The 12225-nt window shown below is 34.5% G+C and overlaps 2 protein-coding genes across 5 annotated transcripts; one reads left to right on the plus strand and one right to left on the minus strand.

Annotated features, from left to right (window-relative positions):
* The first annotated feature begins 856 nt into the window (after nt 1-856).
* LOC133798380 (probable methyltransferase PMT11) lies at nt 857-5626 on the plus strand. The gene is made up of 9 exons (XM_062236639.1): nt 857-1668; nt 2007-2156; nt 2728-2998; nt 3449-3559; nt 3863-4022; nt 4240-4497; nt 4604-4726; nt 5004-5081; nt 5164-5626. The coding sequence occupies exons 1-9, from the start codon at nt 1021-1023 to the stop codon at nt 5369-5371; spliced, it is 2007 nt and encodes a 668-aa protein (XP_062092623.1). The 5' UTR covers nt 857-1020; the 3' UTR covers nt 5372-5626.
* Nucleotides 5627-6056: 430 nt separating this feature from the next.
* LOC133798381 (protein HESO1) lies at nt 6057-11394 on the minus strand. 4 transcript variants are annotated; one of them, XM_062236643.1, is made up of 10 exons: nt 10915-11066; nt 10392-10552; nt 9348-9512; nt 8925-9103; nt 8746-8841; nt 8237-8306; nt 7250-7380; nt 7009-7119; nt 6527-6882; nt 6057-6493 (listed from the first exon to the last, which is right to left on the minus strand). In XM_062236643.1, exons 2-10 carry the CDS (start codon nt 10534-10536, stop codon nt 6307-6309), a joined length of 1440 nt encoding a protein of 479 aa, XP_062092627.1. In that variant the 5' UTR covers nt 10537-10552; nt 10915-11066; the 3' UTR covers nt 6057-6306. The 4 variants fall into 4 exon arrangements, with proteins under 4 accessions (XP_062092627.1, XP_062092626.1, XP_062092625.1 ...); XM_062236642.1 differs by lacking the exon at nt 10915-11066 and adding an exon at nt 11081-11394 and having other exon boundaries at nt 6057-6882; nt 10392-10545; XM_062236641.1 differs by lacking the exon at nt 10915-11066 and adding an exon at nt 11081-11394 and having other exon boundaries at nt 6057-6882.
* Between the last annotated feature and the right edge of the window lie 831 nt (nt 11395-12225).

Below are 12225 nucleotides of genomic sequence, written 5' to 3' on the forward strand. Positions count from 1 at the left end.
ACATATTTTGTACACTATATTATAAAATCGTACATATTTGGTACCATAAAGTCAAATTTAATTAGTAAAATTTTACCAATTTAATCAAACTGCTCTAAATTTTATGAGTTCCAAATTTAACTTTAATTACATATAACTAATGACATTTTTGTTATATTGACATAATTTTATTTATCAAATCTAGGATATCAAATATGTATGATTTTAAAAAAAAAATACTATATGAATATTATTGAAAAAAAAAATACCAAAATGATATTTTGTAAAAAATACAAATTACCTAATGAATAAATTCCATAAAATATACTGATTTTCATTTAAAAAAAATCCAAATGAACTAGAATGTCACTTTCATATTTAAAAAAAAAAACAAAAATAGTAATAATAATACACTTAGAAATGCTCGATTGATGATTACTTATATTTTAAATTCATACCTATTATTAAATAACTTTCCATGACTTTTCTATAAAAATTTTTTTGAACAATTGTGTGGGTGAAACGTGTATACACCACCCGAGATGCAAAGAGGCTCACGAACATGGGTGAAAATACCAACTAACTGGGTTTGTGGGTCACCGGTGAGTTGGTTGAGTGAGGAAAGGAAAAGCTTAGAGGTTTTTTTATTTATTTACCTAAGAATACTCGGAAAATAATATTAGTAATTTTCTTGTTATTGTGTCCTTTTTTCATTTTTGTTTTGTTTTGTTTTTCTCATGAACAACTCACACGGAACAATGGAGTTTTTTTTCTTTTTTTTAGGGTGACCAATGGAATGGCCATTCAATTATTTACTGCACGTGTAACATGCCCCACTCACGCGCCAATGAGCTCGGTCTAAACTCAACTCACTGCTAAACCGACTCCATCGATCCAAAATCCGAAAGCACCCAATTTACAATTTAACTCCAATTACTCAAACTCAAACTCAAACTCATAATAATGTGACTGAAAAACAGGTAGATTAGAAAACAATAATCCCAGTCTCAGATCCACGATCTGCAAAATCGATTTGAAGCCATGAAAGGTTTCAACAATGGCGATTTCAATGGACAGTTAACGGTGAAGATCGTAGCCTTCCTTTTCATATCCGTTACATTCTTCTACGTGGGCAAGCACTGGTCCGATGGCTACCAGCAGCTCGTCTTCTACTCCACCACCGCCACCACCGCCACCCAAACTTCTTCGGTCTCGATCTCCCCCAACCAGGACAAGTCGTTTAATATCTCCTCCATCATTCCTGAGAATTCGGTTCCGCCGGTCTCCGAGCCGCTGAAGGTTCCTCTGCCGCCTCCATCACCCGAGCCTATTCAGAGGTTTGGGATTGTAGACGAAAATGGGACCATGTCGGATGAGTTCGAGGTCGGTGAGTTTGATCCGGATGAGGTTGTGGAGAATTGGGGGATTGGGAATGGAACCGTGGTTGAGAATGACGGGAATGATGGCTCTCGTAGAGTTCGAGTTAAAAAATTTGAGCTGTGTTCGAGCGATAAGAGGGAGTATATACCTTGCTTGGACAATGAGAAGGCCATTAAGATGCTCAAATCGACGGAGAGAGGTGAACGATTCGAACGACATTGTCCGGAACCTAGTCAGGGTTTGAATTGCTTGGTTCCGCCGCCTAAGGATTACAAAGCCCCCATACCATGGCCAAAGAGCCGCGACGAGGTACTTTTCTTTCTTTTCTAGTTACTCTCAGTGTTAGTACTAACTTCATGAGTTTGGCCCTACTGACAATCGAATTGAATATAATACATCAGCGTTGAATCTGGGTTCTTGTTAAGTGATTTGTTTTTCCCATTTGGGATTCAAGTTCTCTTGTATGATGCTATGTATAGACTATGGATTTAGTGAAATTTCCAATGACTGGGGTTAGATTTGATGTTCATTGCTTGTGAGGAACTTCCAACACCGATGATCATTTGCTTTTTATTTTAAGTTTATACAGAGGTTGAGCATTATTTCTGTTAAGCTTTTCACAAGACAATATATTACCCCTTTTGCAGGTTTGGTTCAGCAATGTACCTCATACTCGTCTGGCGGAAGACAAAGGAGGCCAAAACTGGATTTTTCGTGTGAAGAATAAATTCAAGTTTCCTGGGGGTGGTACACAATTTATACATGGGGCAAACGAATACTTGGATCATATGTCTAAGGTTAGTACATTGTCTTGGTAATTTTTGTTTTCAGTTTTTGTTTTAAAAAGTGATATAAGGATTGAAGAATAAGCTTTTGTCCAAATATTGCTTGAAAATGAAATATTTTTGAAGAACGAAACACAATGGTAAAGGTAAGTTTCACCAAGTGAACGCTTAAAGCTATTGTTGTATCCATTGGATTATTAAATAGTGTAGGTTTATGAATTTTTACAAATTGGTGTTTTGATATTGATCTTTTTCTTTATAACTTTCACATTTTGAACAATTTGCCCTTAATGCAGCTTTCTTTACTATTATTATTTTTTATTATTTTCAGCAATAGAGGAGAACCTCGTAAGAATTGATGGCATTTTTTTTTTTTTGATAATTTAAAGACTAGATCTGACTTTCTTGGAAAGTTTATGAACTAATAATGGCTGCCTTTTGGTTATGAAATGCTTATTGAAAAACTGTTTATGACTAACGGTGAATTCTTTGATATTTTAAAGAGCATTTTATTAATTTAAAGTAAAATATAAAACAAAACTTTTGAATAACTATCCCCTGATAATAAATCATCCAAGTGCAGATGGTCCCTGAAATTGCATTTGGTCAGCATACTCGAGTTGTTTTGGATGTTGGATGTGGTGTAGCAAGTTTCGGTGCTTATCTACTCTCTCGGAATGTTATTACTATGTCGGTCGCTCCCAAAGATGTCCACGAAAACCAGATTCAATTTGCTCTTGAGCGAGGTGTGCCTGCAATGGTGGGAGCCTTTGCAACTCACCGTTTATTATATCCCACTCAAGCTTTCGACCTAATTCATTGTTCTCGTTGTAGAATTAATTGGACTCGTGACGGTATGAATTCTTCTTCTCCTGCACTTTCTAATTCTCCTATATATCTAAGAAAAGAAAAGAGAGCAAATAGAAAAAGAATTTAACTACTTTGCAGATGTTTACATACACTTTCAAATTTAGACCCGTAAAATTAGACAAACTGGGTTATTAAATTTTCCATGTTTTTGTTCTAGAATTTTTTACTAAGTGAACCTTTAATCATTCTTGTTTTGAGTCCCTTTTTATTTCTAAACTTAAAGTTCATTCCTGGACATTCTTGACTCTTTCTTTGACTGAAGAATGGTGCGACTGTCATGTTCATGTAAAATATATATTTCAAAGTTCTTTAAAATTTTATGTATTGCCAATATAGAATTCTAAGAAGGTTTGCTTATTTAACCTCACTTGTAGAGAATTTACTAATTCTGTTTTTCATTTCTATTAATCCACCTTCAATACTTGGTGATGAAGATGGAATTTTACTGCTTGAGGTTAATAGGATGCTCAGGGCAGGAGGATACTTTGTTTGGGCGGCACAGCCAGTTTATAAGCATGAAGAGGCTCTAGAGGAACAGTGGAAAGGTATAATATGATATTCTATATTTATAAATATGATTGAGTTGAATTACTTGACTTGACCATTTTCTGATCATCATTTTGAAACCCAAGAACAGTATCATAGTAGGTGCTAACAGTGACTTTTACAATCTATCTTTATTTTATGCTTCATTTACAACTCTTTTCTGGTATTTGGAACTCAAAAAAGGATCATTCGTAGAAGAGACATGTAGGAAAGGTGTCAAAGTGCCGAGTATCTACTTATAGGTTTGCAAGAAATAACTTTTTTCATCCCTTTGTTTTGTGTGGTGTTCTTAACCCACTCAGAAATGTTGAACCTCACTACTCGTCTATGCTGGGAGTTTGTGAAAAAGGATGGGTATATTGCTGTATGGAAGAAACCAGTAAACAACGACTGCTATTTAAAAAGAGATGAAGGAGCTACTCCTCCTTTGTGTGATACAACTGAGGACCCAGACAAAGTCTGGTAATTTGTTATTTTTTTTTTCTTTTTTTCGTAAAAATAAATATGATATTATTTTGAAGCTGTTATTATATTCATATTAGTTTTGGCCTTTTTGTGTTATTGCTCAGGGTTTGAACACAATTCGTTGAGCCATGCTTTGTTTGAGATTCTGCAGTATTTTATGTTCTTCTTAGGGCATGTCGACCTTTCAAGTAACTGATTCTTTTTTATTATTTAGGTACGTTGATCTCAAGGCGTGCATAACTCGACTACCTGAAAACGGTTACGGAGCGAATGTCACCAAGTGGCCTGAACGCTTGCATACTCCCCCTGATAGGCTCCAGTCAATTCAATTCGATGCATATATATCTAGGAAGGAGCTCTACACAGCAGAATACAAATACTGGATGGATATAATAGGTGGATATGTACGTGCTTTACACTGGAAGAAGATTAAACTAAGAAATGTAATGGACATGAAAGCTGGCTTTGGAGGGTATTACTTTTATGATCTCTTACTTTACAAATCTGCTTTGGACTATCCTTTTTATTGAAGAAAGAACAGAGAACTTCACTTATTGTCTATGGATTGGTATATGCAGATTTGCTGCAGCCTTAAATGACCAGGGTCTGAATTCCTGGGTGATGAACGTAGTTCCTGTTAGTGGGCCCAACACCTTGCCTGTAATATATGACCGAGGACTTATTGGAGTTATGCATGACTGGTACACTGCTCTTTTCTTTTTCTTCTACTTCTATTTTTTCATTTTCATATCTCAAAGATCCGAACTTGCATCCATCCCTTTATACTAACTTTTCTTCCCCTTCAAATGAATTTATACCAATGAAAAGAAATTTGGATTCTTGTCTCTTTCCTTCATTGTAATTTGTAGGTTCAAGCGGAAGCCTGTTGATTTTCTCTAAAGATATTTACTTGTTTTTGCTGTTTTTTTTTTTTGCACAAAATAATGCTTTAATATCTGATTTATAATAATGTATTAGGTGTGAACCGTTTGACACATACCCCAGAACCTACGATTTATTGCATGCCGCTAGCCTCTTCTCTATCGAGAGAAAAAGGTAATTCATCTCGAATAATAGTGATGTGTGGACGTCCTATCTTTCTTTTGCTCTGTTTTATTTATTTAATTTTCTATATCAGGTGCAATATATCTACAATCATGCTTGAAATGGATCGGATTTTGAGACCCGGCGGACGAGCTTATATCCGCGACTCACTCTCTGTCATGGATGAGCTTCAAGAGATTGGAAATGCAATGGGCTGGCATGTAACTCTGCGGGACACTGCTGAGGGTCCTCATGCAAGTTATAGATTGCTTGTTGCTGATAAACGACTATTACGTCCTTGAATTTAAAGCAATGTGGAACAAAAATGCTACTTTCTTCTAATATTCAATAGAGCATGGGATTGTCTACACGAATTAAAATTCACAAGTCTTCGAAGTGAAGACAATGCTTAGTGAAAGGGTAACTATAAGTTTAAGTGTAACTTGTAAAAATAGAACACATTTGGTAAATCTGAGTTTGTTAGCTAGAGTTCCAATTTTTTATTTATTTATTTTTTTTGTTTAATGCTATTGATGAAGTAAATCGGAATTTCATTCTTTCTTTTTTCCAAGTAGTATGTAATTCCCTATTGTTTTGTGCTATATAATTTGGCGTTATTTGTCCACAAATAGATTCCCTTTGATAGGCTAAATTGAATTTTGTCCACTTGAAGTATAACCAATACCAATACATGACGTCTATAAATGACTTTGTTTATCAAATAATCAATATGGTCCATTCACTTTAAGAACGGCATTTACTGTGTATTAAACTAAAAAATAGGTCGTTCCCTTGATTCCCTCGTTTAAATCTATTTCTTTCTCATTAAAGACCAAAAAATCTAACATTTTTTACAGTTGTGCGATAACATTGTTTGTCAATTACAAGCAAGACAACCTCTTCTTCGATCTTACACTTTATTCATATCAGAAAACGTTTTGCTCCTACACTTTGAAACTTTATCTCATATTAACCTCGAAATTTGCATTCTGTAACAAAATGTCCCTTCCATTAATCATGTCCATCTCAGTGACTTGTATTAAAGAGGAAAGATAGTCTTTTTCACTTATCACAAAGGACATTTTTGGTCAAAATGCCAAGTTCAAAGAGCTATATGTCACCTTTTAGAGTTCAAGCATTCAACATGGTGCAAGATTCAGTTGCAATAAACATTATATTCGAAACGAAACAGACAAGGAAAAAAAAATGTTGATTGAACAGCAACTCACACCATCTGTTATCTCCCAGATTTGGGCCTCCAGGATTGCTGGCCATGATTAGAATATGTCGGAGCATAATAACCTGTTGTAGGTGAATTGTTGTAATTGCCTTGGTACATAGTACTCTGGTATTGAGGTTGCACTTGGGAGTATGAATTTGTCATCTGTGGCCTCGCACTGGAGTAAGGATGTGCCGTCTGTGGTCTCACATTAGAGTATGTGTGCCCTGTCTGTGGCCTCACATTAGAGTAACGGTGTGCCATCTGTGGCCTCACACTAGAGTAAGAATGCGTAATCTGTGTACGAGTTTGTTCGTGGTGGATCCCATCTCTCCTTGTGTTTGGTGAACGTACATGCTCAGTGGATTGCCAATGTGGCAGAGTTGGCTGATATCCCCTAGCATTGTATCTTTGGTTCCTTGGAAGTAAATGAAATGTTTGCTGTTGGACTAATGTGCTAAGAAGGGAACTCTGGTTTAGATTAGCCGACATGAGCCTGTTACGAGTTGATTGAAATGCTTCTGATATCCTTGTCAGATGACTCTTGTTTACAGCCCTTGCACTATTTTCTGGCCGTTCAAAAGGATCTTCAACCTGAAAAACCATCAGAAGAATGGTCGGCAGCAAGTCAGAAGAGGCAATAGTAAATCCATTTTACTTGGCACACACAAGACAGGGAACATAAATTTTAAGAAAAGAAAAAGGGTAGAGATGAATTACAAATAATGCACAGGTTTGAGGCAACCATCTTGTATTGCTTGCTATATGTTCCCACTGCCCTGTGTACGGACTAATCCCCAACTCTGAGGCCCACGAGCTAATATTGGAAAACTGCAAATTATAGAAATACCCATGTTGGTAAAGTGAAACCGCAGACAAAGGCAACAACATATATAAAGAATGGAGTAATTCATCATTGCAGTTTTCTTAATTCCTAAGAGTATCAAAATGGAATGACCACCTTAGCAAGGAATGACATAAAAAGCTCAGACAAAGAACTTTGGTTAACTGCTCTCCGGCTGTCTGATCTGAATCTGGCTATGTTTGCCTTACATGTTTCAGATACAAGTCTCTCTGCATTGACCCTCAAACCTGTACCAGACCATGTTGTAATTAGTCCTTTCACTTGAATTGGTCAATTGGTAGTTCAAACTAACTTTTATCATAAGTATCCATTATACATAAGCATATATATATATAAACATATAAATATATTATGGCAAGATGTAAAGTTTCCAAAACAAACATAAACAAAAAGAAAGTTCAAAGAACTACTCCAGATGAAACAACATCGAAGATATACACAACCAATAAGAGAGCCATAGACCACTTAGACAATCTCACCCCGATTGCCTATCTACTAGTTTATTGCTTGTCAACTGTCTGGCCAAGCATCATTGCAAACTGTTACTCAGAACATTTGTTTTGTTTTGAAAGACTGTTACTCAGAATATTTGATATTTTTGAGTCCTAAATACATATCAACAATATTTGCTTCTCGTACATTATGCTTCCATGTAATAACTTCATTAGCTCTGAAGGGAGTCTACATTAACACCCATACAACAAAAGCAATTGCTTCAAGTCTTGATGCCAAGGCAAAAGATGTTTACCCCAAAAAAGCACAGAGTGAAACCTAGAACCAAAGTATAAAATCCATGACATAAACATGCATTTTCAAGAGTTTATGGTGCATGCTCTGCTTGGCTTGGGTGCTCAGTTGGTAGAGCTGACAAATATAAAGCAAACTTAAGAACCCTTTTTAAACTTTACTGTTGGGGAATATTGAAAAACCTCAAATCCACTACGCTTCTGATATGATTAGGCACTCTAATATGAACAGCTAAAGGCTCCTGCCACACAATATTCAGAGATAATCTCTTATGGTAATATATAAACCTGCAATGTACAAGGTTGAATAGTTTTTTGTGATTAAGAGAAAAGGTACCTTGAAGATCATCAGTAATGTTTCCTGGATATATATCTTTAAGCGGTGGAAAAATTGCAGGTTGACATGTCTAAACAGAAAGAGAGACATAAAAGATATAAGTCGAACTCCAGCAACAGACATAATTACAGAGGAAGTAAATTAACCATCTGCAGAAAATTCACGGAAACACAGGGAGGTAATTCCAAGTTAAAATGAAAGATATGTAGATGTAATCCTTAGAAGATTGTTTAGCTTGGAAACTCCATAAGACAAAACACAGAGGATCATACAGCAGAAGATCAAAACACAACGATGTCAAATATGTGAAAATGGTTGATGATGACACCTCGGAAACAAAACTAAATTATAGAAATGCATCTATTACTTTCCATGGAATAGGTCCACATAAACCATCAGTGAATCATTATAGGCATTCCTTCGTGCAGTTAAAATAGAAAGAAAAAAATATATATTTATATAATTTTAAATTATTCTGCCTCGTACTAAATACAAAGAAAAAGGATCACCTGAAAATGGAAGATCACAAGCAAACAGAGAGAATACGAATTGAAAGTCCCGGATTTCGGATTATTGATATTACGTGATTTGGCCCATTCCTTTACCTACAGAGACTAGAAGAATGCATCTTATAGAATGCCTCTTAACTTACGAGAAAAGCAACTTGTAGCAAACAATAGGATTGTACCAGTAAAACCATATCACGAAAGCGGGTATCTATTTCATTAATCCAAAGCAAGAGTTTGGACTTCATTTGGCCTTGCAGATTGTCAATTGAAATATCACAAGAGATGTTCTGGATATTGCTTTCTACTTTTAATATGGGAACTCTGGCATTGCGGATCAACTGCAACTTATTCCATCCACCTGCAGATCAATGTTGATATGAAATAAATATAGGATAGGCATAATTACGATTAATCAAACAAAAATAATAAAAATGGCTTAATCCACCCTCCTTCTAGAAAATGAAAGAGCAGGATAGTAGTCGAATAAAAGCTTATGAATGACACAAATTAGCTATGACACACATCTTCAGAATGATTTCATCTTACAAATGACATATATGAAGAAATTATAAGAACCATAATTAAAGAAAATACAACTCTACCTTTCTGTCTCATGGCTTTAGTCAGATCTCCAAGCAATTTCTGTCTCTGCTTTTTACCAGAAGATGAAATAAATGAACCATTGGCCAGTTGAATAGAAATGTCCAAGTCCCCCCAGCGAGTGAAGAGATTCGACACAAATGATCCAAATGGCTCCACAGTTGCACCTGTTTGTGCCAATTATGTTCATGAATCTATATCATTACTAACATTCTAACCAACAAAAAAAAATCTACAATTCAAGAAGACTAAAAAATCATTGTGAAAGTAAAAATTCCATCAACATCTCCTTTTGATAGGTAAAACCAAAAACTGCTGAAGAAGAAGTCTTCATAATAATACATTTTGTTACTCAGGGCCTAAGGAAGTTAACCTTATTTAAAAAATCTTTTAAATTTGGTGAACTAACAAAGCATTTGTGGAAATTAATATAAGTTTATATGACCAAAAAAGAAAAAGAAAGCGTTATCTCAATAAAAGAATCAGATAATTGACATCAAAAAATAAAATAAAATCAATACAGGTTACTAGAAGGAAATTCATGCAATGCACCTTAGGAAGGAAAATTGTATAATATGAGCTATCAATATAAGTTCTAATTTCCTAACAAAAACTCATTATTCTTTACAATACATTCTTTCCATATTTTTGTTAAATGAAATGTCCATATGTCATGTATTAACATTACCACTGGAAAAATCAAACTATTGCATTCATCATATAAAGTAAAACAACAGCAATCACCCAAAAAAAAAGTAAGGAATTTTAGGCTGATGTTATTACTAGAAAAAAGATAGAATAGCTTAAGTAAAAAAGGTACCAGACACTAACACGTTCAAATAATTTTCATTTCAAAATGGCGCCAGTGTTGTTGAATGATCACAAAACATGTCCCAAGTTCCGGGATGCTCAGATTTTATGATCATCATCATAAAAATAGATGGATATTTCTTGAGAATGCCACAGAATGGAAAACTGATACTTTCCAAAGAGAGTAATTTCACACACACACAATAGCATAATCATAAAAATAGAGTAAAAATCACCATTCAAGCTTTGCAGAGATTCAACAACCCCTTGAAACTCTTCAATAACTTGGAACCGTGCTACCCAATCATCATTACTGGGTTTAACCAAATCCAGTATTTCCCCGAGAGTGTGCTCCAAAACTCCATTCCCCTTGGTACTCATCTTTTGCTACTGTAAACTATTGAATTTGCAATTATGTCAAAAACCTCAAACACAGCATGACCTTCAAGCAATGACAAATGAAACTATAAACAAGTAATTACACAAAGTCTGACTCCAACGAAGAATTACTTATACCCGTTGACTCATCTAAAAGACAAAACACTCGATTACAAATTCTCTCTTTCTTTTTCTTTATTATATATTTTTTCTTAAAGTCTTGATAAGGGTAGTGGCAAAATGTATTCTGAGAAAAGCAAATCAACATCTATATACTCCACGTTTAAATCTAGTGCTGTATCAGTTAAGCATCGAAGAAAAAAAAACACAGCTAAGGTTCATACATATACTGAAACCCATCAAAGGTATAAACCAACTAACCATGAATTAACCGAAGAAATTCCAAAGCAGAAGAGGCCACATAATAATAATTAAAAAAAAAAAACCAGTAAGAAACTCTCTCCAAAAGAAGCATAAATACCCAAAATTGAAATTAACGAAAAGCTATGATTATGCCAAAAATAAAGTATCCAGAATGGAATATTACCGGAACTTCAGACGGTATAAATCGGGCTCAGCAAGACTTGTTTGTCATTCTTTGGTAGGGTCTATCTATAACTGTTAGGTAGATTGCTTTGAGAAGTCCACCATGTGAAAGTCATTTTAGACTCCACGAGTGTGCGCATATACGTATATATATTTATAGACTCTACCAGAGCGTAAAGTTGAAGGGTTTGCTTAGCAAGAAGGGTTTCTTTCTCGTACGATGTTGATGACTACAATTGTACGAAGCGGGAAAAAGAAGATCAAAGTGCGGTCGCTTGAGCATAGGTTCTTTGAATCCTTCCGTACTCAAACAAACAATATTTTGTTTTTTTAGTAAAAATTAAATAGAGTAAGCATTTTAAGTAATAGTCTCTCATTTTAGCCATATTTTGAATTTTTTTTAAAGTATTTTACTATTCTTTTTATACCATTTTTTTTTTCAAATACTCACAAATCACAACACCACTTGTACTTTTCAAGTGTTGTTGTGGGAAATATAATTATAAAAATTGATAATATTAAATTAAATGTATTTAGTAGCTAATTTTATTTAATTAATCTTAAAAATGAGTACTTTTCAAGTTATCATTTTTTTTTTGTTTTAAAAAAAACCCAAGAATGAGTATTTACTTCTATGTAAAATAACAAGAGTAATTAGTCGCAAAACCACTTGTTTTTACATTGTTTACACTTAACCCCTAATTTTTTTTTTTCACCGGTGAAACCTCTTGATTTCACGTTCCGTTATCAAATTTACTGTCTCCACCACATGGCCATCTAAATCTGTTGACGCCATTTTTTGTCAACTTAGAATAGAAGAGCACTAAACACAGAATTAAGAAAATCAATAAAAACACACAATATTTTACGTGGTTCAGTAGTTAAAATCTACCAAGTCCACGAATCAATATTGTTGAATGGTGGAATTCTCTCAAAGCTTTTAGAAAGCAATTTTTGCAGAGTATTTCCAGTACCAAAATCCAGCATATCCACAAATGAATTTCTCTAGTCTATTTATAGACTGGTTTACAAAATACCTTCCCCTTATTTCAGGAAGTTATAATTCAAATTTCAAATAAATACAAATAAATGCATTAATTACGTAATATCCCATGATAATCGAGATTCATTATCAGATTACAACAA

This window comes from Humulus lupulus, chromosome 8 (assembly GCF_963169125.1).
Source record: "Humulus lupulus chromosome 8, drHumLupu1.1, whole genome shotgun sequence".
NCBI lineage: Eukaryota > Viridiplantae > Streptophyta > Magnoliopsida > Rosales > Cannabaceae > Humulus > Humulus lupulus.

Bases quoted from the DNA above. Each gene is read 5' to 3' on its own strand.
- LOC133798381 (XM_062236642.1), bottom strand. From the start codon at position 10,536: ATGAGTACCAAGGGGAATGGAGTTTTGGAGCACACTCTCGGGGAAATA. The intron at 9,104-9,347 runs GTAGAGTTGTAT...ATTGATCTGCAG, and splicing joins TAAAGCCATGAGACAGAAAG to GTGGATGGAATAAGTTGCAG. The intron at 6,883-7,008 runs GTAATTCATCTC...ATGGTTTTTCAG, and splicing joins CTCAAACCTGTGCATTATTT to GTTGAAGATCCTTTTGAACG.
- LOC133798380 (XM_062236639.1), top strand. From the start codon at position 1,021: ATGAAAGGTTTCAACAATGGCGATTTCAATGGACAGTTAACGGTGAAG. The intron at 2,999-3,448 runs GTATGAATTCTT...TTGGTGATGAAG, and splicing joins AATTAATTGGACTCGTGACG to ATGGAATTTTACTGCTTGAG. The intron at 4,727-5,003 runs GTACACTGCTCT...ATAATGTATTAG, and splicing joins ATTGGAGTTATGCATGACTG to GTGTGAACCGTTTGACACAT.